Raw genomic sequence first — 21,008 nt, forward strand, 5'->3', positions numbered from 1 at the left:
TTTTTTTTTTGTCTTTGGCCCCTCACTGTTCAGCAATTTTTCTGTCCGCTAATGGGTTTTTATGTACATCTGAACCCAACTCTGCACACTGACTTTTCTATTCATTACCCCCGAAATGAGCAAGACAATAAGGAGGGAGCAACTGGCAGAAATAATAGGGGGCAGAGCAGACGAGCTGCATGGATTTGACTCTGGGATTTCTCTGCTGAAAGCCTGTCCATATATATTTTCCTACTTGTGCTAATAGCGGTGTGGAAGCCCATTAACAATGAGCTCGGTCAGAGCGTTGGCCCAGAGAGAAGCCCTGCTTAATAATACATGCTTATTGATGCTTTCAAATATAACACATTAATACTTCGCCTATTAAAGAAGCTGCCGTGCTCGGCCCACTCGGCACGTGTGCATCACGGCTATGTTGTGTTCTGGCATGTGGCTCCACACTGCTCGTATGTTACAGCGCTGGTCATCTGTCTTTGGTTTCCCCTACAGATGTGTTTTCAGCGCAGTCATCTAGTCGTGCCGTACTCTGCAGTGCCTGTCCCACGTATAATTGCAGACTCGGAGTCCAATTTCAGCATATATGCTGGTTTGTCACAGCTCCGGAGGGAGGCTTCAGCCTTTTGCCTGTGCAGTGATTGTGCAACAGGAACTTGTTTGCCTCCCTCTGTCTTTTTCTCTGCTGACATCGATACTGAAACCATGAATGAGTGGCATGCCTGGATCATGTGATGGCTGGGTTGGCTAGGGGTAATCCTGGAGCGTTCCATTCTGAGCAGGTCACTATGGCAGAGGTTATAAGAGGGTAGAGCCTCTCGGAGGGAAAAAATGTAAGAAATGACTACACCTTGTATTCAGCACGTGGTTGAGCTGCTGTATACATATGCACAGTCCCGTATTTCTTTGTAGAGGTAATAGAGCTGCAACGGTTAATCGATCAGAAGAACATTAGATGGCAACTACTTTGATAATCGTTTAATCAGTGTCTTTTTTGCCTCTTTTGTCAGACCGACAGTCGGACAAAAGAAGCTACCTGACAACGACACTTGGGGAAAGTGTGATGAGCATTTTCCACATTTTTTGATACCGTCTAAATGATTCACCCTGAGGATAATCTGTAGATTAATTAATGACAGAAATAATCGCTGGTGATAAATTATATAAAATTCATGGATGGGGCGCAGTTTGAAATCAGCGTTGTTCACTATGCACCTGCTATGGCTGCCACGCCCCTGTCTGCTTCTTTCCTGCTGCTTGTGTCAGCAGACAGCTGGGAGGCATATGGTGCCAGAAAGGACCCCTAATATCCTCCTCCTCGCTGAAATTCATCTTCTGTTCCTCTCTCGGGTTCAGCCCGCTCAACGGGGATCATTAAGTAACCGCGTCAGGGGTAGCTGGTGTTACAGATTTGGATTTCTCTGGGTATCGGGTTTCTTCCTCACATGCGTGAAGAAGTGCTTTACTGGGCTTTACATCTGCTCTCTCTCCCTCTCTCTCTTTCTGGTATTATTTGTCACAACTTATCGCTGCTGTGGGGGCACCGAAAAAATAAATAAACTCAGGCACGCGCTGCATTGTTTGCACTCGACGAAATAGCTCTGCCGCTGCGGTGGAGGGTTTCAGTCACAGAGGAAAATAAAGAGAGGCAGAGTGGACTGTAATACTGTAAACCATTCCAACGCACAGCAGGGGAGGTATGAATAAATAATAGAAGAAGAAAAGAAAAACGTCAGATGGGGAAATAACGGGCATAAGGAGAGATAATTTAATGCCTGATATTGATTTGCAGAGGACAAAATAAGCTTCTCCTACCTTTCTGGTGGCACCGTGAGGCATAATTTGGACTTTGCATAAACACGCATACATTTACAAGTGGAGGATAACCCAACCGGCCTTAATACTTATGGTCAAATCCTTTTAATACTAAACTAGCTGAAAACTGAAAACCCTATACTGTGTCATTTTCAAGATGTGAATGACGATATGCCAATGGTCTAACAATAGCATAGGTATTTGTAATAATGCTGTATAAATCAGACAGACCAAGTGAAGAGGCAACAGATGAAAAATATCTCACTCTTGTGTTGATCTTTCACTCGCATATTTGTTACCCAGCATACATTTTCTCAGAACTAACGTCCGTCTGTTTCTCAACAGTGGAGTCTGGTGTGTGACTCAGCATGGAAAGTCCACATCGCCAAGTTTTCTCTGTTGGTGGGATCCATCTTCGGATACCTGGTGTTTGGAATCCTCGCAGACTGGTAAGAGTTTTGTTCTTGCATTTCAGGAGGTCTTCTCACATTGAAGGTGTGAAAAAAGTAGTGTCTACCACACTTTTTTCTTTTTTTCTTTTTCTTTCTTAGGTTTGGCCGCCACCCAGTGCTAATCATATCGGTGCTGTTCATGCTGGTGTTCGGTCTGACCGTAGCCTTCTCCGTCAACGCGCCCATGTTCAGCACCCTGCGCTTCTTCGAGGGCTTCTGCCTGGCAGGGATCACCCTCTCCCTCTACGTCCTCAGTAAGTGTTTATCCGTCTGCTAAAAGTTGTGTGCTAGGCTAGTCTACGGTTGGCCAAGCCACGACCCATTTGGTACTGCTGCTATGTCTATCAGGCTCTCCACTGTTGCACCACACATATGCAAGTTTTTACAATGATAATGTCATTTTTTTTTTTTCAAACGATGGGTCTTTACACAGAAGCTGGGTTCACACTCTTACATGCGCTTGTCAGTTATTGCCTCTAGTTAGCTAGCTAGCTAGCTGGTTAGTAGGTGGACAAATTGCGCTTTGGTGTTTCCAGTTGACTTGTTTTAAACAAAAACCTTATTTAAAAAAAAGTTCTAAATGTGCCTACATGATATGGCGAATGCTAACAGACTGAGGATAAAGCTAACATTCCTTGGCATGAGTCAGCATTTTAGAATAGAGGAGGACTTGGACAAGAACTGCTGACTGATATGTTTGGCTAGCCTTTCAGGTATTTTTTGGCTGGAGTTGCAGAGGTGTAGCCGCCAAATCCAGTAAAGAATACGACAGACATACTATGATTACTTTAAACTCTGATGTAGTCAATGTTAATGCCAATGTCATCAGTAACACAGCAATAGTGTAGTTAGTCAAGCTCTCAGTAAGTTAGCTGAGCATGCTAAGACAACATCTTACCATACAGCAAACGAATACAGTGTCTAATCCTGTCCATTTCGCTCTCTCAGAATATGGCTCATACTTTCATGCATACCATTTTAGCATGTGGTAGTATGGAAATATTGACAGAGGCAGTCCTGCCTCGCCTACTTGTGGTTCCAAGCTTTAATTCTGCAATCACTCCAGCTGATCAATTGACAATTTAGTACTTACACTTAATATTTAATGCAGATACTCTCATCTTTGGTAATGATGCAAAACTTGTCTTCCGAGAATCAGAGAACATTTTGTTCGAGGCTAGCGGCAGACGTCCTGAGGGAATGGCACAGCAAATGCAGGCCCGTTGCATGTAACATGATTTACCTCCTGTCCAAACTGGTTTGTTTGGGACTCCGTGTCTGGCGAGCAGCAGCTTTTGTTGCACTGCAGGTTGTCAGGAACAGTATTCCTTGTTCAGGCTGACTGAATATTAGAACTGCTGCTGCAGTTTGGCAAAAGATACAGATGCATCCGCTGCTGTACCATCAGACTACGATGCGGCTTCTTTCCTCAAGCAGCGAGACTCATGATTCATCCTCAACACTCTAGCACAAACAATATCCTTTCTTGTGTAGCAAGAAAGGCACTACAGCTTGCATTTTGTTGTCACAGAATGACAGCTCTGTTGTGATGATGATGTGCATTCTTGCAATATTAATTTTGCCCGTACCGCCCACTGGTATCCTCCCACTGGTGCTGTTCTCGTTAAGACCAGACACGCCTAATCAAAAGGAGATTCCACTTTAATTGTCTGTTGCTGAGGGTAGCATTCAGCTTAAAGAAGAGTAATTGTGTTGCGCTGACCTCCTAACATTTATTAAAACGAACACCATTGTGGGATAAATTCTCATTACAGAACAACTATGGGCCTCTTTACCCTTGAAGTGATCTCTTTAATTTTCATTTAGGTGTACCAGCGTTGTGTCGTTCCCTGAGATTTTAATCCTCGTTACTGCTAATCAATAATGTGATAACGGCAGAGGGGGTGTCAGGGGTACAGACTGTAATATTCTCGGAGATGAATCCTCTCTGTAGATGTGACCTTCCTCTGTGCACACTAAAGGTTTGAATAATTACTTCTGTGGGAAAGTTAGTTTCCAAAGCATCGCTGGAAGGGGGCTTTTTGACAGTGTCCTAATAATTGGCCATAGAGTCGATGCATATCCTGGTGTTGGCGATGGATCCTTTTAAAGGCCTGTTTGGCCGCAGTAATTGACCAGTGCAGACGGAGGTTTGCCTGAATGGAAGAAAGGGAAGATGAGAGGGGGAGCAAGGGCGAGATGATGAAGGAAAGGGCCCTCAGTGTCCTTGTCGTTCTAATTTACTCCACACTTTATACCTTGGAAAGCTTCGCTGCGCTCCCAAAATAGAAGGACCAGTCAGTCTGCACCCGGGACAAAGGAAAGAGGGTGGGGCAGAAGGAGGGGAGGAGGGCGGAGTTCAGCTTTACAGTACGGTGTCGTGTCAAATATAAATGAACTCGACATCTGCATCCATTGTTTGCGCGTTAGCCTGCAGTTTTACGGTTCAGTAAATAAGTGGTTCTCCGGAAACCAGGTGGCTGGAACCAAATAGCAGGTGGTGGGGTTGCATGGCAATCTTTTCAGATACAGTATTTCTCTACATTTCAATTGTACAAGCTTATATCTTATATCTAGCAATGTTCAAGAAACTGAGAATAAATACCTGGAGTACCAGTAGTGTTTATATTATCTTGCGTACAACGAGAAACAAAAACTGGACACTGGCAAAATCAGAACCTCCTTGGTCAAATATATCTGCGTCAGTGCAAAGAAGTCAAAAAGCTGATGCATGAACATGTTGTGTTGGTTTGACAAGTGAACGTTTACACATTTAAAAAGGATTGTACTGTATGTCTGTAAGAGTAGCATAATATGTTAATTCCACCACAGGAGGAGACTTTATGTTCTCTTCAGTTGGATGGAAAAACTGTGTGCTTTCATAGATGCCGTCCTCGGCGATTGCCAAAAAAAAAAACACGCTGAAAAAATATTGGCATATCAGGTACCGGCAAAAATATCACGCCTTACTATGTTTTTTGCCCTTTATCCAATTTTTGCTTCTATCCTATGAAATTTTGAATCGTGTCCAGCCTGTGAATTATGTCTGAGGATAAAAGAATCCAAAATGATGGAATAAGATGAGAGAAAAATCCTTAATTGGTTGAAATATGAAGTTTTATTAAATGGGCATAGCTTCACTTTTAGAGATCCAATGCAAATGTTAGTTTATATTTGATAGTGCAGTATTTGGTTTCTGTTTCTGTCTTGTTTTGTCTCGACTTATACAAATATATTTCTGTAACATCTGACATCTGCTCTGTGTAGCGGTGCAGTAAACAGTGCAGTTTGCAGTTATATGAAGTCAGAATTAAATGCGCTTCTGAAAGCATAAATCATACGCCTCTTTAATGGTCGTCTGCCAAGGCAGCTCAGCAGTATTTGACCTTTCTTACTGATAAAAATGAAATGATATTTGGATGCATCTGCAGCAAAGTGATGACGTAGATGCATTCCAAATGGACTACATTTGTGTCGAGAGTCCAGTTATTGTGCGTCTGAGTAAAGATTTACCCCTTCGTCCTTACTTTACTCTTATTATTCTGTCTGTAGTCTTAACTTTTGTGATTCTCCTTCCTTTTATCACCTGCTTCCTCCTGCCTGGTTTTACATTCTTTGCAGGCTGCATGGTGGAATGGCTCACACTGCAGTACTCAAAACTACAATGCGGTGATTGCAAAGTAAATCAAGTGGTCACGACCAATCGTTCGCAATTTTCTCGGTATGCTGTTCTTCATTCCTGTCTCACGAAAGGTTAACGCAGCGGCTTACCCGCTGCAGTCGCCCTCAAGTACCTGTGCTTGTTGAACAATGGAGCGGTGGGCTCAGATGCTGCCAAGAATATCTGAAATATAAGGTTTAAAGTTGCTGGAGCTTTACAGGAAGGTAACTCGACGCTCGGTAACCTTGTTTGGCCCTGACATGTTAAGAGCCAAGCGTTTAACAGCACGACAAGGATTGTGGATTGTGGCTCGACAACACGTGTTGGTCCGTTTGCTTTCAATGGCAACAAAAAGCTTACGCTCCAGGCTGAAACAGGTCGTTAACATTCAGGCCTACCGGTTCCTCATTTAAAGGAGTGAGCAGCAACATAAACTGTCACCTAGCCACTGAAATATTTCCTCCTCGCAGTCCTCGCAGGGTTAAAGTTACTAATCAACCACCAACCTCATGATTCCTTTTAAATCTTGCTTGCTGTTGTACAGTATTATAATAAAGTCAGCTTGTGCAGGGCTTGGACTTGACGGATGTTTATTCGGGCTTTATGTTTGCACAGGTTTTGTGTTGCTCTACCGCCGCCCTTATTTCTGATCATGTGTGGCCTCACATGCTATTTACCCTGCAGCTCCTCTCTGTATTGACAAAACGCTACGAGAGCCGCTCCAGGAGAGGCAAAGCGATCGCTCAATAACACATTAGTGGATGGAATCAATCATTTTGTCCATGCTAAATGTGTCAGTCATACGACATTATTGCATGTAACGTTGTGAACCACATGACCCTCCTTTTGTGGTTTGCTTTGTTTGAGTCTGCTCGGGGAAAAAAAAAAGAAAAAAAGAAAAAGGAAAGTCGGAGCCAAATCCCAGCTTCGGTTGTGTTTGCACTGGAGACTGTGCGCTAATCCTCCCTTTCCCATCAATCCGTGTGCAATTAAGTCTCAGTTCATGGATCTTGGAGGCTCGGCGCCACTGAACGTCGTATTCTAATCTAGAAAGCGGCGATCTGATGATAGCAGTCTGTCCACATTTATACGTCCTTGTGAGTAATTAGAAGACAGCGCCTTCCTGACTTCACTGTATGTTAGCACAGATCCCAGTGAAAGGCATCAGTCAGTAAGTCCATTGAGTTTTCAGGATACGGCTTTTTTTTTTTTTTTTTGTCGAGAGTGCAGAGCAATTTGCGCACAGCTACAATCCGTTCCGCCAGAATGGCCTGTCACAGTCAGGCCCAGCACCGGGCCCAACATGGCTGATATAATGTGACACTTATACACTAACTGCCATGTAGAGACAGAAAAGAAAAAAAAAAACAGCATAAGAGAATTGGTAGCGGGGTGGTTTCAGACAAAGAGAAAACTAATATGATCAGAAAAGAACCAGTGGATACATAAAAAAAGCAAGATTTTTCACCTCTGATTCTGAGGCGTGCAAAACTGAGAAGCTGGTGTGATACAGTTACACCACCACCGCAACTGATAGTGAAGTGTTTCTGTAACAATGAGCCATTTTTTTGATAAATCAGGATGATGCGTCTTAGCGACGATCTGTCGGCTCCAAAAGTATAAGGGCAGAACGGCTTCAGAGAGTCTCCTGATGCTGCGCTGCTGTGCGTGCTAGCCTCTTTAGCATCACAACACCAGTAACAGGCAGGGCTCATTATCATCACTGTGCTGCTCACTATTGCATTTTTTTTTTACAGTAAACATCCCCATCCCCACCCCCGACACTCACCTGCCACCCCCTCACATACAAGCGCACGCTGCACTCCAGCCTGCTGAGTCATGCTAACTGGCAGCGCCGGGTGTTTGTGTGAGAATTTTGTGATCGGCTTGAGATGAGGCGATTGTGTTGTGGGGCAGTGGGCCAGAGCTCGCTTTTCTGTTTACGTGTCGCCCGGCCTGGGCCTAAAATCAGGCATGTTTCGAAGGCATACATTGCTTTATTTCCCTGATGTATGTGTTCAGTTTAGCAAAAAATGTTTACAGGGACAAGAGCACACACAGGCCCGGCTGTGAGAGGCAGGCTGGAGTGATGATAATTCAGGTCGGGGATGTAACGTCAGTCCGGGCAGATCTCCAGAGTCGACATGCAACAGAGCACTCGTACTGCGTTCCTCTTGTATTATAGTTAAGACGACTGTTTTTTTTTCCCCCAATGTAAACACTTTTAATTTTAGTTTAGTATCCAATTAGTTTGAGATTTCAGTCTCAATAGTTTTGTCCTCAGTTTGAAGAGTTTGTCAATTGCCCGTCCATAAGTAGGGCAGCGAATACTCACTGATCGCCTGGCATTTCCCCTCAGACTTGAAATGTATCGTTCGTGATGCTCTGTGAATGTCACTTCCACCTGACAGTAAAAGAGTATATAGGTCTTAATTTTCCATGCATATGCATTTTCTGCTTTCCACAGCATGGTTAAGGCTGCTTTAAGCGCTGTTGTAGTTTTAGCTGATTACTGTCCGTTTCACGCTTCTCTGCGCCACCACATGAGCGTGCAGCGGTGATCGCCGGACATGGGAGCAAACAGATGGATCTCTCTGGGCGTTCACAAGCACCGCCTCTTTATTAGGCTCTCTGACATGATTGGATATAGTAGGCAGGGACGACAGGATGTTCTTTTTCTCTTTTAGTTCATCAGCAGGGTGAGGGGAGGCGTGGGTAACTGACCAACACTCTTGGAATATAGAGCTTGTTAACACTCACTCACAGCAGCTTGAAGTTTTTATAACATGCCGATGGTGACCCTTCTGAGTTTTTTTTCCTTTTTTGAATACCGACCATGTCCCCTGCTTGTGAAGATATTACTTTACAGCAATTGGCAACACCTTCCACCTGCAGATTCCTCCTTTCTTTCTCAGCTCTCCTTTTTCTCCTTCTCTCTTTCGCTACCATACTGTGCAAGTCGACGATCTGTGGGTTAAAGTGTATGCATTTGTGTATCCCTAAGCACGAGCTAATGTTTTTCGTCCATTGCCTTTTAACGTCATAAAAGCAACCGTTCGACGTCGTCAGGAGATGGGATATTTACACAGGGAGATCCGTATAATTGCCTTACAGGACAGGGCAAATGTCTCTACACTCCTCTCAAGTGGAGTTATGCTCACTTTCCGTGTCTGAGTAAGAGATGACAAGCCCATACATGTCCTGGGTGTGTGGGAGAGGAGCCTTTTTAAGAGAAAGATACAGTAGACACACAGAGACAGACACAGAGAGAGAGAGACAGAGAGACAGAGAGAGAGAAAGAGAGGAACAGAGACAAATTGACAAACCGCATGAGTTTGTCATAGTCTCGAGACGTGCATCACAAAGAGAGTTGTGACTTTTCTGTCTCTGACCTCTGACATACATGCTCATGACCACTTCGCCTGTGGTGACGTGGCACTAATGGGGGTTGTTTTGGGACAAACATGATGTTAATGGACCAGCTGAAGTTGTTGACTCTTGCTATTTATTAATGAGGAGTGGCATTCTTTTCTCTTGACAGTAACAAATTCATGATTTCCAAGGTACTACTTGAAATAGCCAAGGGATACGCCTGAAGATCTCCGGACTTGTTTTTTTTTTTTTCATTATATTGTCATGGATGGACAACATTGTAATGAAATGGTGTAGTCATGAAATGCATTTACAGCTATCGGAAACTTGAAAAACATAACAACGTTTAGAAAACCTCCAGATTTCCAGACACTGTGGTGGTAGAGACATCCAATGCCAGATCACAGCCACATAAATGAAATACAGCGACCACTGCAGGTCACAAAGGAAGTGAACACGCTTGAGGCTGTGACACCGAGAGGTCATGTAGCTAATTTATTATATTTACCAGTTCCTAATTAATGTGGAAAACCTCAACCTGTTGCCTTGTACCACAAAAACACCAATAAACAAAGACGCCCTCTGCATTGAAATGACCTTGTTTTTCAAGGTGATTCTGTGCCGTGGATTCTGTATTGAGTCCTTGCTTAAATGCACACCGTTTGCATTACTGTTTTGTCGTGCTGAGGGGTTTGGATTTTTTGTTTTAATTAGCAATTCCAGTCGGCGCTTATAGAAACTTGTCACGTGTGGGAGAGATGATGGCAGACAAGGAGGGAGAAATGGACAAAATACTAATGAGAGGCACAGACAAAGAGTTATGAATGTTTCTTGTCTGAGGAGGAAAATAAAAGTTTTCTCATTATATTCATGTTGATTTGGTGCTATTGCTGCTGGATTTTATTAAATGTGTTAAAGCTATTAGCTGACTGCCCACGGTCTGTGTATGTTAATTAGCACCTCAGCTCAGTGAGGTCACTGCACTCAATACATGCTGTCCCCTTATGGCGTTCGATCCAGAGAGCCTGAGATCTGCAACATTTATTGAACGTGGACACGTATGGGAAAAGTGTTTCATGTAAATCATGTAAATCTAAACGCTAATGCATTTAGATTAAATAAATCTGAAAGAAGTGAAACTGCCAAAAGCTGACAGGGTGTAGAAATCAGTGCCACAGATTGAATAATTGCCATGTAGAGATGGACGGCGGTCACATATATCAGCATTTGACCACAAAACGACTTCTGTACCTTACTCAGCAGTACTCCCCACTTTTTATTTCCCGTTTTTAAGAATTTACATGCAAGTGAAACGGTCAAAAATTAGAGCACAGTAAGTGCATTTTTAGAGAATTTCCTCTTTTTTTTCTTTCTTTCTTTTTTTTTTTTTTAAATTACTGACACAACAGTTTACAGTTTGGAAAAAAAACAAAAACGTACACGATCACTAATTTATAACCTCATGTCTGATCTGACCTCCATGAGATTTTACCTTTACAGTCACCTGTATTTGTCAGCTGTCTGTGTGCATCCTCCTTTACTCAGACATGATGACCTGTGATGTATGCTTCCTGCTGCAGTGCTATGCTGTGTATTTGTCAGGTCAGCCATGCAATGCCAGGCCATGCCAGGCCAGGTCAGGTCAGGTTAGGTCAGTCTCGCCCTCCTCACTGTTCCTGTGTTATTCTGTAATGAGGTGCTTTCTCTCTGCGGTGCTCTCTTGAAACCACAGGCATTAATCTCTCTGCACACAGTTGAGGCAACAGGGGCAGAAAGATGGAAGCTTCATGTGTGTTTGTCTTCCTTTATGTCGATGTCGGAGCCCCGTTAGTTTATACAGTTTGTCGGCACGCCTCTATGCATTTAAACTGTCTGTGTTCATATGCCGTTGATGGGTATCGCTCAGTCTGGAACTGACTGTGATTGATGCGTGCCGGATCTGAACTCGGAAGGTTTTCATTTCCCATCATATGGCAGCCAAGTCCACCTTACAACACTGCATAGATTTTTGTGCTGCCTCACTGAAGAGTTCATTCTGAATGGTGAGAATGGTCTGAAAAGAATGATGAAGCATACAGAGAGGCATGGTGGGATATAAAGTGTGGACTGCGCACAGAGATCAAATGCACTTCAGCCGGTGAGAGGTATTTTCCATGATACACACGTTGACCCGTCCACATCCTTCCCCACAGTCCACTCTAGCCGTCTTCTGATAAATGGGTTAAGGTGCAGACTCGTTTTTCTTTCCTCCATGCAGGGTTAAAGTTCCCTTTTAGTGCAGAGTTTGCGATTTTGGTTGCTAAGCAGACTTCCTCCCCCTTTACACGCCAGGCTCAAGCACAGTAAATCCAACATCTGTTTCTTCCAGAATCTCTATTTTAAGGGACCTTGTCCAAAAAAAAAAGACAGGTTGTCCTAGAGGTCATGGTCACCGTTAACCACTGTTATATGTGGGGGATATTGTGTGACATAATCTCAAGCTATCTCAAGCCACACATTCCTGAGTGAAGTCCAGTGACTGTCAGCACGAGGCAACCTTTGCAGCGCCGCTTCACGCTGATTATATCTGTGGCGCTCGTGCAACCCGGAACCTGGTCTCATGTTTGTGCCGGAGTGTAAAAATTGTGCTTCAAAACACTCTGTTCCCATTTGGTATCTCCCTGTGAGCCAATAGCTTGGTTTTGTGCTGATCTTTCTGTGTGTGGGAGGAAGGGGATGGGAGTGGTGGAGTGGTGAGGCAGGTTGTAGGACTGCTAGTGGTGTTTTGCTTATGGTTGGATGGTTATTAAGTAGATCAGAGGAAAAGGGCCTGTGGCTAGTTGGGGGCAAGTTGGCATTCTTTGCAGCTCTAGAGAAGGGACTAATCAATGAGTGCGACCTTATTCTTAGTCAATAGCCCCTTTTCAGCACTTGGAAGAAGGAATGATACCTCAGGATATTTGTGTGCTCACACAGTCACCCTATATATAAACAAAATAAGAGAAGAAACACTCTGGAATTTCCCTTTGGAGCATTCTTTGGAAGTTCTTTGTAATTGTAAACAAGCTGCCGTATTCCAGTATGCACCCAGAATCGCAATGATCTACCATCAGAGAGATCTTATCACTGCTCCAGCTCCAGAGAGAAAAAGGCTGTTGACCTTGCCAGAGGAGGAAGTCTATTTGTGCTCCGTCATGTATTGGCTTTCTGCCATACCTTCTTGGAAGATTATTTTCTATTAAGATGTGAAGGGGACCTTAAATGCAGTGTGTCCAATTCTCAGACACTCCAGTCACCAGTTAGCTGTGGGTTGAACAGGGCTGTGCACTCAACCCCCCACACTGTTTGATTTCTGCTCCTATGTGGTCTCTATGTTCAGCTGAGGATACAATTTGCCTCCGCACGTCAGTCTCTTTGGTCTGCAGTAAATCCAGGCCAAGGTTCATTGGGTCCTTATCAGGGAAGTGCTGTTTGCTGACAATGCTGCGCCAGCTTGTCACTCAGAAGAAGCACTAAATTACGGTCCCATTTAGAGTAAATTAAACAATAAAGCAGGCTTAAGAGGCGTGGCCTCGCGTCCTTTCGTCAGATCCAATCAGGAAATACTCTCCGGCGCCACCCTCTCGTCCAAATATGGTCACTTCTGGCTTCTTAAAAGAGAAATGGCTACTGCTGTAATGCCAGACTCGGGGCTCATGACCTCACGGTGGGTTAACACTTAGTCTGGATGGGTCCCATGCAGACCACACACATGAAAGTGACCCAGGTCTATAAAACGGGTGACAAATTAAAGACCTGAATACACTTCTGGTTAAAGCAAACAAACACAGGTGCCCTCTATTACGCAAAGCGCCCTGGTGTGGTGAGTCTGAAAATGATGGAAATTATGTGAATTATAGCTGTGGACTTAACTAACAGTCACCAGATCTCAAACCAAAAAGTATTAAGGCATCTCTATGCTACGGTCTGAAATCTGCGCCTTTCCCAAAATCAAAACTGGGGAAGGCTGCATCCAAATCGCATACTTCATGCATGCAGCAGTTAGAGGGTGGAGTTGTCAATGTAAGGCGGCATCTCTCAATCGTTCTTTTTTCATTCTTCACTCTCTAATTACATTTCTTTGTAGTGCATCACCGTAAATGGCTTCAACGAGAGACTGTCGCCCCTTTATGATGGTAGGCTGTAAACACTCCCGCCTTCATTTCAAGGATGCCACAACCTTTAGAGAGCGCTCTCTACCATCATCGAAACGCAAAAACTCATCCCTTCAATCAGAGCTTTTAGTGGCGCCTTTCAGCTTGCAGACGTCCTTGTAGGGTCTTTACACTTTGATTTTCAGGCTGTGTCAGTGCAGGGTTGGTCTGGATTGTCAGACTGAAATGACATCTTATTTTAGTTCCTTCATGCAGCCTGGCATTGTGTTCATGTTTGCCAATTCTGTTGTCTCTTGCTTTTTTTGTTTTGTTTTGCCAGAATCAGTCAGACACCATCAGCACGGAAGCTGCGGCGATGATTGCGAGGAACTGTTTGATGATAGAAGAAATGTGAATTCCAACAACCTTCACAGCTGGGTCGATGTCATCCATTCTTGTCTCCATTGTCGTGGTCATTTTTCTTTCAGTGTTTTTAATGGGTGTGGCTCCATAGTCCGCTCTTTCCCGTTTTGTAGTTCCTCCCACAAATCTGTAATCAGTCGGATGTTTCACCAGCTGGAGGAAATGGACATTAAGAAGCGAAATGCCAGACATATTTAAATTTCTGAACAAATCCGATGCGTGGGTGGTGATTCAGAGGTCTGGAACTATTGATGCTGGAGTGCTGGAATTCATCGCAGCAGAGGCAAAAGACGTGGGAGGAGGAGAGGGAACACAGCTGAAGGATGGTTACTGCAATACAGCTGCACTTCACTTTTCACCTGTGACACCTGCAAGAGGCCCAGTAGGTCCAGACTTGGACTGCATGCCATAAAAATTAGTCACTGCAAAGCAAACAACCTCGGCTATTCGGTTCGTGTAGAGAAATACCACACTTCTCCTTAGTTTGAAGTTAAAGGTAACAGCTCGAGTGGCCAGAATTAGACAGTGAAATCATAGCATGGAGCCATAAGAACCTCATGTGATCAGCAAAAAGGTCATGACATTAGCCTGTGGGTACAGGGAGTGGCTGCACTGAGTGCCTTTAGTGGTCAGCCAATCTCTTTCACTTGCAAAACAATGGGCCTCCTTGACGGACCCGTGTCCTCGACAAAAGGCCAGTGAGCTACTGTGTCGTGTACCAGAGAGTGTGATTCATATTCTTGTTTTGCCGAAGTCAGCGAATCAGCGAAAGCCTCTTTGGGGATTATCATCTTTATTAATTAGCTATTGGCTTGATCGTTGACTACGTCACACTCGCTGTGCACAGATACAGTATGTGTCTAGATACACTTAGATGTGTTTGTTTTTTCATAGCTTGTACGTCCCTCTGGTTTTGTCACCTCAGAGATCCCCGGGTTGTGCATCTTTTCTGAGTTTCCCCCTATGACATCTGAAAAGTTTGCTGTAGATTTGTGTCAGTAGAACACAGGCTGCAGCAGGGCATTGTGGGAATGCTGATCTAGTGGGTTGTGGAGGATTAGGGTCAGCAGGAGTAAGGAGCTCAGGCCTCCTTTCCTTTCCACAAACTCTGGTGCTCGTTCTGCAGCTCCATCTACAGAACATGTGCCACATTTGATCTAAATATGTATCACACTTACTTTATTGTCTTTATATTAATCATATCGCCTCAACGGCCACATGTGTGTGTTAGCACTTCTTCATAGCTCACCACAGGATGTACTTTTTTTTCCCTCCAGTTCAATCCAGTGGCCTGTTCGACGCACATGACCCCTTATACATAACCGAAGAATTCAAATCCCATGCAGTCTGTAACCAGTGAACTGTTACTTTCCCCCGGCAGCACACAGAGAAGGGGTCTTGGGGTTAGTTGGTTCAAACTCAGCAGGTCTTGCACCCATCGCCCTGCTCTCAGCTCATTGGCTTTGTCATTCCAGCTGCGATAGTGTCTGTGAACAGAGAGCATTATTCATGTCCTCAGAAGGGGGCAAGTCCTAATTGAAATTCCGGTCTTTTCCACTGGAATGAAGCGGGCCCACCGACACCCACTGTATTATGCTGGCCTTGTCACCTTGAAAGAGCCCATCTGGAGACTGCTCACATTCCTGGGCACTAGAAAGGACCCATTAGAAAAGAAAAAAAAAAAAAGAAAGAAAGAAATAGTGATGTACAACAAAAAGGGATGAATGAAGCGGGACAAAAAGATTTGGGCAGCGCGAGAATAGCAGCATTACAGTAGTGTTCGCTTTCCACGGTTTGATGTGAAGCCATCCCCTACACTGCAGTAACTAAAGGGCTGGACTGTCTGTGGTCGCTGGCTGCCAGTGTGGTGTGCATGCTAATGGGGGGGTGAATGAATCAGTGCCATTCTGATAGAGGAGAATTGAGTACAAGGAACCTCTTTCTAGCGAGTTCACTCTCACAGCAGCCTACTGTTTTGGTCTGTCTACTGTCTCTGAACAACAACTGTACATGCTGATTTATCGCCTTTATTTAATGTCAAACTAAATCTGACACGCACTGTTGCTCTCAAAGTGACTTTGTGTTTGATACAAGGACATATCAATAGCTTTGCACTCTATAAAATGTCAGAGCTTTCCCAGAGTCCAAGGTGTTCCGCCTTTCTAAATTGCTTCTTTAGTCAAACCAAATAGAGAAGCTATGTAAATACTATAAATTTAAACTGACAGAAACCATAAAAGCAGGAAATGCTTCCATTTTTGCAGCCTAAACCAGAGAACGTGTGGTTTTTCTTTCAGAATAAGTGAAAAACATTTTGAAATCGATAAAAACTTGTTTAAAGTTTATTCATTTTAGGAGCAGAAGTGGACTATGATATAATTTTGTTTAAAGATGTAATGTAAGAATTGGCCACCTGTCAGATTGATACTCAAGACAAATGGGGCGCAGCAAATCACCAGAGTGCCCCAAGCTAGTTAGCTAAGTTAGCCATACAGCTGAAAATGAAGACTCGCTGTGTTTTCGTTAGCTTAGCATGAGCCTTTTACATCTACACAGGAAATGGTTCCTCCTCCAGTGAGCTTGCCTTGTTGCACTGCGTTGTTTCTACAGTAACCCTGAACGGATAAACCAAACACTGGCTCTAAAGAGTGCCTGTCACGTTTCTTTGGGGCATTTTTAATTGCCACCTTATGGGAAGGCTAGATGAGAAGTGTTCCTTTTCTTTCACATTAAGCGTCACAATATCAATACAGTTGTAGTCATAATGTGTAATGGCCAGGGAGAAAAATGGTGTCTGTTATGCATCAGAACGACGTTCACCTCTCCTCTCCTCTCCTCGTCATCACCGTCAGGATCCATGTTCGGGCCTGTCTGCCTCACCTAGTCACAGGTGTTGTTGTGGTCTGATGGTTGATTCATCAGCTCTGGCCTGTTTCTGTCAGCATGAGGAAAGAACCAGCTGATGTTCGGATGCCTTGTTCTGTATTTGCGTAAATACTCCTGGACTAGGTTGCACTATCGAGTGTGATGTTCTTATTAACAACTAGCTCATTTTAAACTAGTGATTGACTGAACGGGTTGGATCATGAACGTTTGGAAATGCCTCAGTTGGACTTAAGTATAATTTAAATAGGTTGTTAGGTCTGTAACACAGTCCAATCAGAAGCAGTCAGCTGTGTATACTGTAAACCTCCATAGCGTCACAAACGAGCATAACTTTAAAAAAGTAGCTACAGAGGTTAGTCTACACATTTAACTTAACTGCTAGCGCTTTGTAAATGTTTTACTTGCGCCACTAGAGAAATATGTGTTTCATATGTCGTTGCTAGTATTCATGGCGTTTACAATGAATGTGCTAAGCTAGCTGGTGTTTGTTTGTCGAAGCCTGATATCACTGACATTATATTTTGTCATTTGAGTTAAGTTGTGTTACTCTTATAAATCTTCCTAGATGACATTATTTGGTCAGATGTGCCAAAAAAATTCTTATTATCTCTCGCTCAAGCTAACTTTGATTTTTTATTTCGTACAATTTCTTTTAATTATTTTTTTAGTTTTTGTCATTGTTGCCATAGGTTACACGCTCATTTTGTGTCTTCGCCCGTTGCAGGAAAACCTAATAACACATGTGCTCCCTCTTTCTTCGCCTCCTCTCTTTGTACTCTCTGCCAGGGATCGAGCTGTGCCTGCCAGGTTGGCGTTTTTCCATGACCATGGTGGCCAGTTTTGTGGTGTTGGGTGGTCAGCTGCTGATGCCTGGAGTGGCATACCTCTGCCGTGACTGGCAGGTCCTCCAAGCTGTCATCATCTGCCCCCTCCTGCTTATGCTGTCCTACATCTGGTAAGGAAAAGACCTGAGCATCTGCTGCACTTTAGTGTCCTTCTTAAAAATGTTTTATTCTGGTCAAGTTTAAAATGTGTTTTTCAGTTTAAGTTCTCCATGAGACCTTCTACTGTTGAAATATGTGGTGCCATCTGTGATAAAACTCTACGTGTTAGATCCTAAGCAACAGTGTTTTAACAGTCTAAATAAAACTCTGTTAAACCAACAGTCCTTTAGCAGATTTACTTGATTTGAACACAGAGGTGAAGAAAGACTTACCTCGAAGGACATTTCTCAGCAGTGAATTCCCCACTGAATTAAAAGTAATGTCTGCTGACTCATTTTCTCTGACCTCTACCACTGCAGTCCATTTTGCTAAAGCACAGGCTGTAAATGCTCGTGTATTCGCTTCTATTTACCCTACCCGTGATGCACGATGATCCAAAGCGGTGCTGATGTGTTCAAAGCCAGCAGAAGAAAATCGAGGAGTATAGATTTTCTCACACACCAGAAACCTTGGCTTTCTGTAGTGGTGTACCTGAAGAACAAAAGGGGGTTTCCACTCAGAAACAGTCAGACGTACTCACTAATCAGCATCAATACTGCTGATATCATGCACTTCAATCAGTGTAGGGCACAGAGAGCAGAACCGAAAGGGGATTGATGGGGGTTTCCACAATGATTATGTGCAGGAGCCTGATGAGTCCTGATGAGTGTTACCCTGAGCAATGAAAACGCAAGAACTCAAGGACATGAGGCCGGTTGTGAAACTGATATTTCGCCTAGATATTACTGGACATTGGACAGTGGACACAAACTAGCCAACACTGTAGCCTCTTTCCACAGATGTAACAGAGCTGTCCGCACAGCACCCACTGCTGAGATACACAATTGCATAATCAAGCTTGAGTCAGCCCTCACAAGAGGATTCTGGGAATTTCAAAAGCATGGACCCATGTTGACTTTCACGATCAAGCCAGACAGTGTTTATGGGCACAAGCCGGACTCATCACCCATAAAATGGCTGACACTGCGGACATAAAAATACAGCTGATCGGGCTAAAGAGTTCAACACTGCAGGTGATCGTAGTCTGCTGATTTGGGGAAATAACACACTTGAAACCACGCTAGTGCAAGATCGTGAATCATACACTTTTTTCTCACGCAGACATCTGCTTCTGAGAAATTCAACCAACAGAGGCAAATGAGGCATTGTTTTTTTGCTGACATGTTCTTAAATCAACATATTTCTGCAACTTGAAACTTAACCACTCGGAGGAATGTGGGCCACACAACGCAACACAGCTTCCAGATAATAGAGTGTAACAAATAAAACTAGTGATAACAATGGCTGGCAGTCATGTGACATTATTGTTCCCACTGTTAAAGACATATGGTGAGATTAATACGAGATCTTTCCACCTGTAAATAGTATGCTGGTATGTCTGAGTGAAGTTCAGAGTACACTTTTACATCTAGTTTTTCTACATTTTATCCAACATCATGTGTTGAAATGACACACTGGTTGACAAATAGATGCAAACCCTGAGTATGAGAGAGTTTAACCAGCCGGATGAAATGATGATTTGTTTCATCTCGACTCATTTTTCCCGTCTTGTTAACAAGGACATCCCTTGTCTTTTTCGACAGGATCTTCCCTGAGTCACTGCGTTGGCTGCTGGCCACGCAGCAGTACTGTCGCTCCAAGTGGATCATGGGACATATAGCAAAGAAGAACCGGGTGAACATGGAGCTCGACGCTGACAATATCCTCACAGGTAACAAAACACATTGCTGATCTTCCACAAAATCCTCACCGATTCCTCTTCCAAGCTTTTTTTGTTTCTTCGTTGTAGTATCCCCCCGGCTGTGCTTTTTCCTAAATTACACAGATTGACAAGGCCATATCACTTTTCCTGTCTGGTTGCCATAGTAACAGGTGTCGAACATTACATTATGACACCGTAGATGGTTCATTAATTTCATTACAGCCTGGCTGGCTGGACATGAGCTGACATGTTGGTGTGCAGACGGCAGATGGACTTAGGTCGGGCACTTTGACCCCGGGGGTTAACTGTGTCTGGGGGCAAAGAGCAAGAGTGGACTGTGCTGGTTTTAAATGTCCTAGTAGTTTGTGTCTGTGCTGAGCTTTAAAGGGTTATTCTGGTATAAGTTCTGACACTCATATAAAGGCTGTTTTTTACCCTTTTTGTTAATGGAATCCGGTGGCCTTGAACAAGGTGATAGAAGCGCCATTTGTGGTTGAATAAAATGGTTTTACTCTTTCCTCAAAGGTTAGAGGGATCCTGAGAATCAATCAATCAATCAATCAGACTTTATTTATAGAGCACTTTTCAGACATCGTAATGTTGCACAAAGTGCTTTACAGAGTTAAAATAGCAGCAATTAAAACACCCCCCCCCCCACACACACACACACACATTCTCACTCACACACACAGATATACAGCTTCTTAAATACAATAAGTAAAATAAAAGAGTAAGTGATAATAAATAAATAAATGGTAATAAATAAAACAGGGCACTAACAACAGGTACTGCGGAATGGAGGAAATGCTATCGACATATTTCGCTGAGGAGACACTGAGGAGACAAGATAAAATAATAAAACTCTAAGACTAAGAATGATAAGATACTGAAGGAGGTTAGGAGTCTAAAACTTTTTAATTGATAAAATGAATAAGTAAATTATAAATAAAGTAAAACAAGGTAAAACAGAATAATTAAAATGAATAAATGAATAGTAAGTGAATAGATAAATAGCACAAAACCAGGTTTAAGCAGGATAAAAACCAATTAATAAATAGAATTCAGCTAAAAGCCAGCCTAAAAAGGAAGGTCTTAAGGTTGCTCTTAGAGTAAGTGGACAAACTTTGACGGGCACTGAGGAGATCTACTGGACCAAGTCTAAAACTTTTTGTCCCTATTAGTCATTTAGAGCCTAAAATATGTTTAAAAAGTAGAAAATAAAATAAGGCCAGGCATAAAAATACCCAGATTACCCTTTAACAGTGCTGTTTACTGTAATATAATTTTTTCATCTCTGTCCTGTCATTGCTTGCTGTATTTATCAATAAACTTAGTGACACTATAGTGTCACTGCTGGGAAAGGAAAGGAGGAACTACTTGGTGTGAAATTGACTGCAGAACACAAAGACTGTTTGCTGATGCAGCATTAAAAAAAGTACAGTGCTATATACAATAATTCATCAACTCTTATTTTTATAGTGACTGGATGTCCCCGGCCCTTACTGTAATATTTCCTACTATAAACTGCTCGGCACTACATAAATTAAGGGGAACTAAATGTTCTTGTTGCTGTTCAAAAAAGCCAAA

General features: G+C 43.2%; 1 protein-coding gene across 1 annotated transcript in view; it reads left to right on the forward strand.

Annotated features, from left to right (window-relative positions):
- slc22a23 (solute carrier family 22 member 23) overlaps window positions 1–21,008 on the forward strand; it is a 40,485-nt gene that overhangs the window by 7,654 nt on the left and 11,823 nt on the right. Inside the window, exons 2-5 of the mRNA XM_037084041.1 lie at window positions 2,155–2,258; window positions 2,361–2,515; window positions 17,502–17,670; window positions 19,303–19,430. Coding sequence (XP_036939936.1) covers window positions 2,155–2,258; window positions 2,361–2,515; window positions 17,502–17,670; window positions 19,303–19,430 — 556 coding nt within the window. The remainder of the gene's footprint in view (window positions 1–2,154; window positions 2,259–2,360; window positions 2,516–17,501; window positions 17,671–19,302; window positions 19,431–21,008) is intronic.

This window comes from Acanthopagrus latus, chromosome 21 (assembly GCF_904848185.1).
Source record: "Acanthopagrus latus isolate v.2019 chromosome 21, fAcaLat1.1, whole genome shotgun sequence".
Classification (NCBI taxonomy): Eukaryota; Metazoa; Chordata; class Actinopteri; order Spariformes; family Sparidae; genus Acanthopagrus; species Acanthopagrus latus.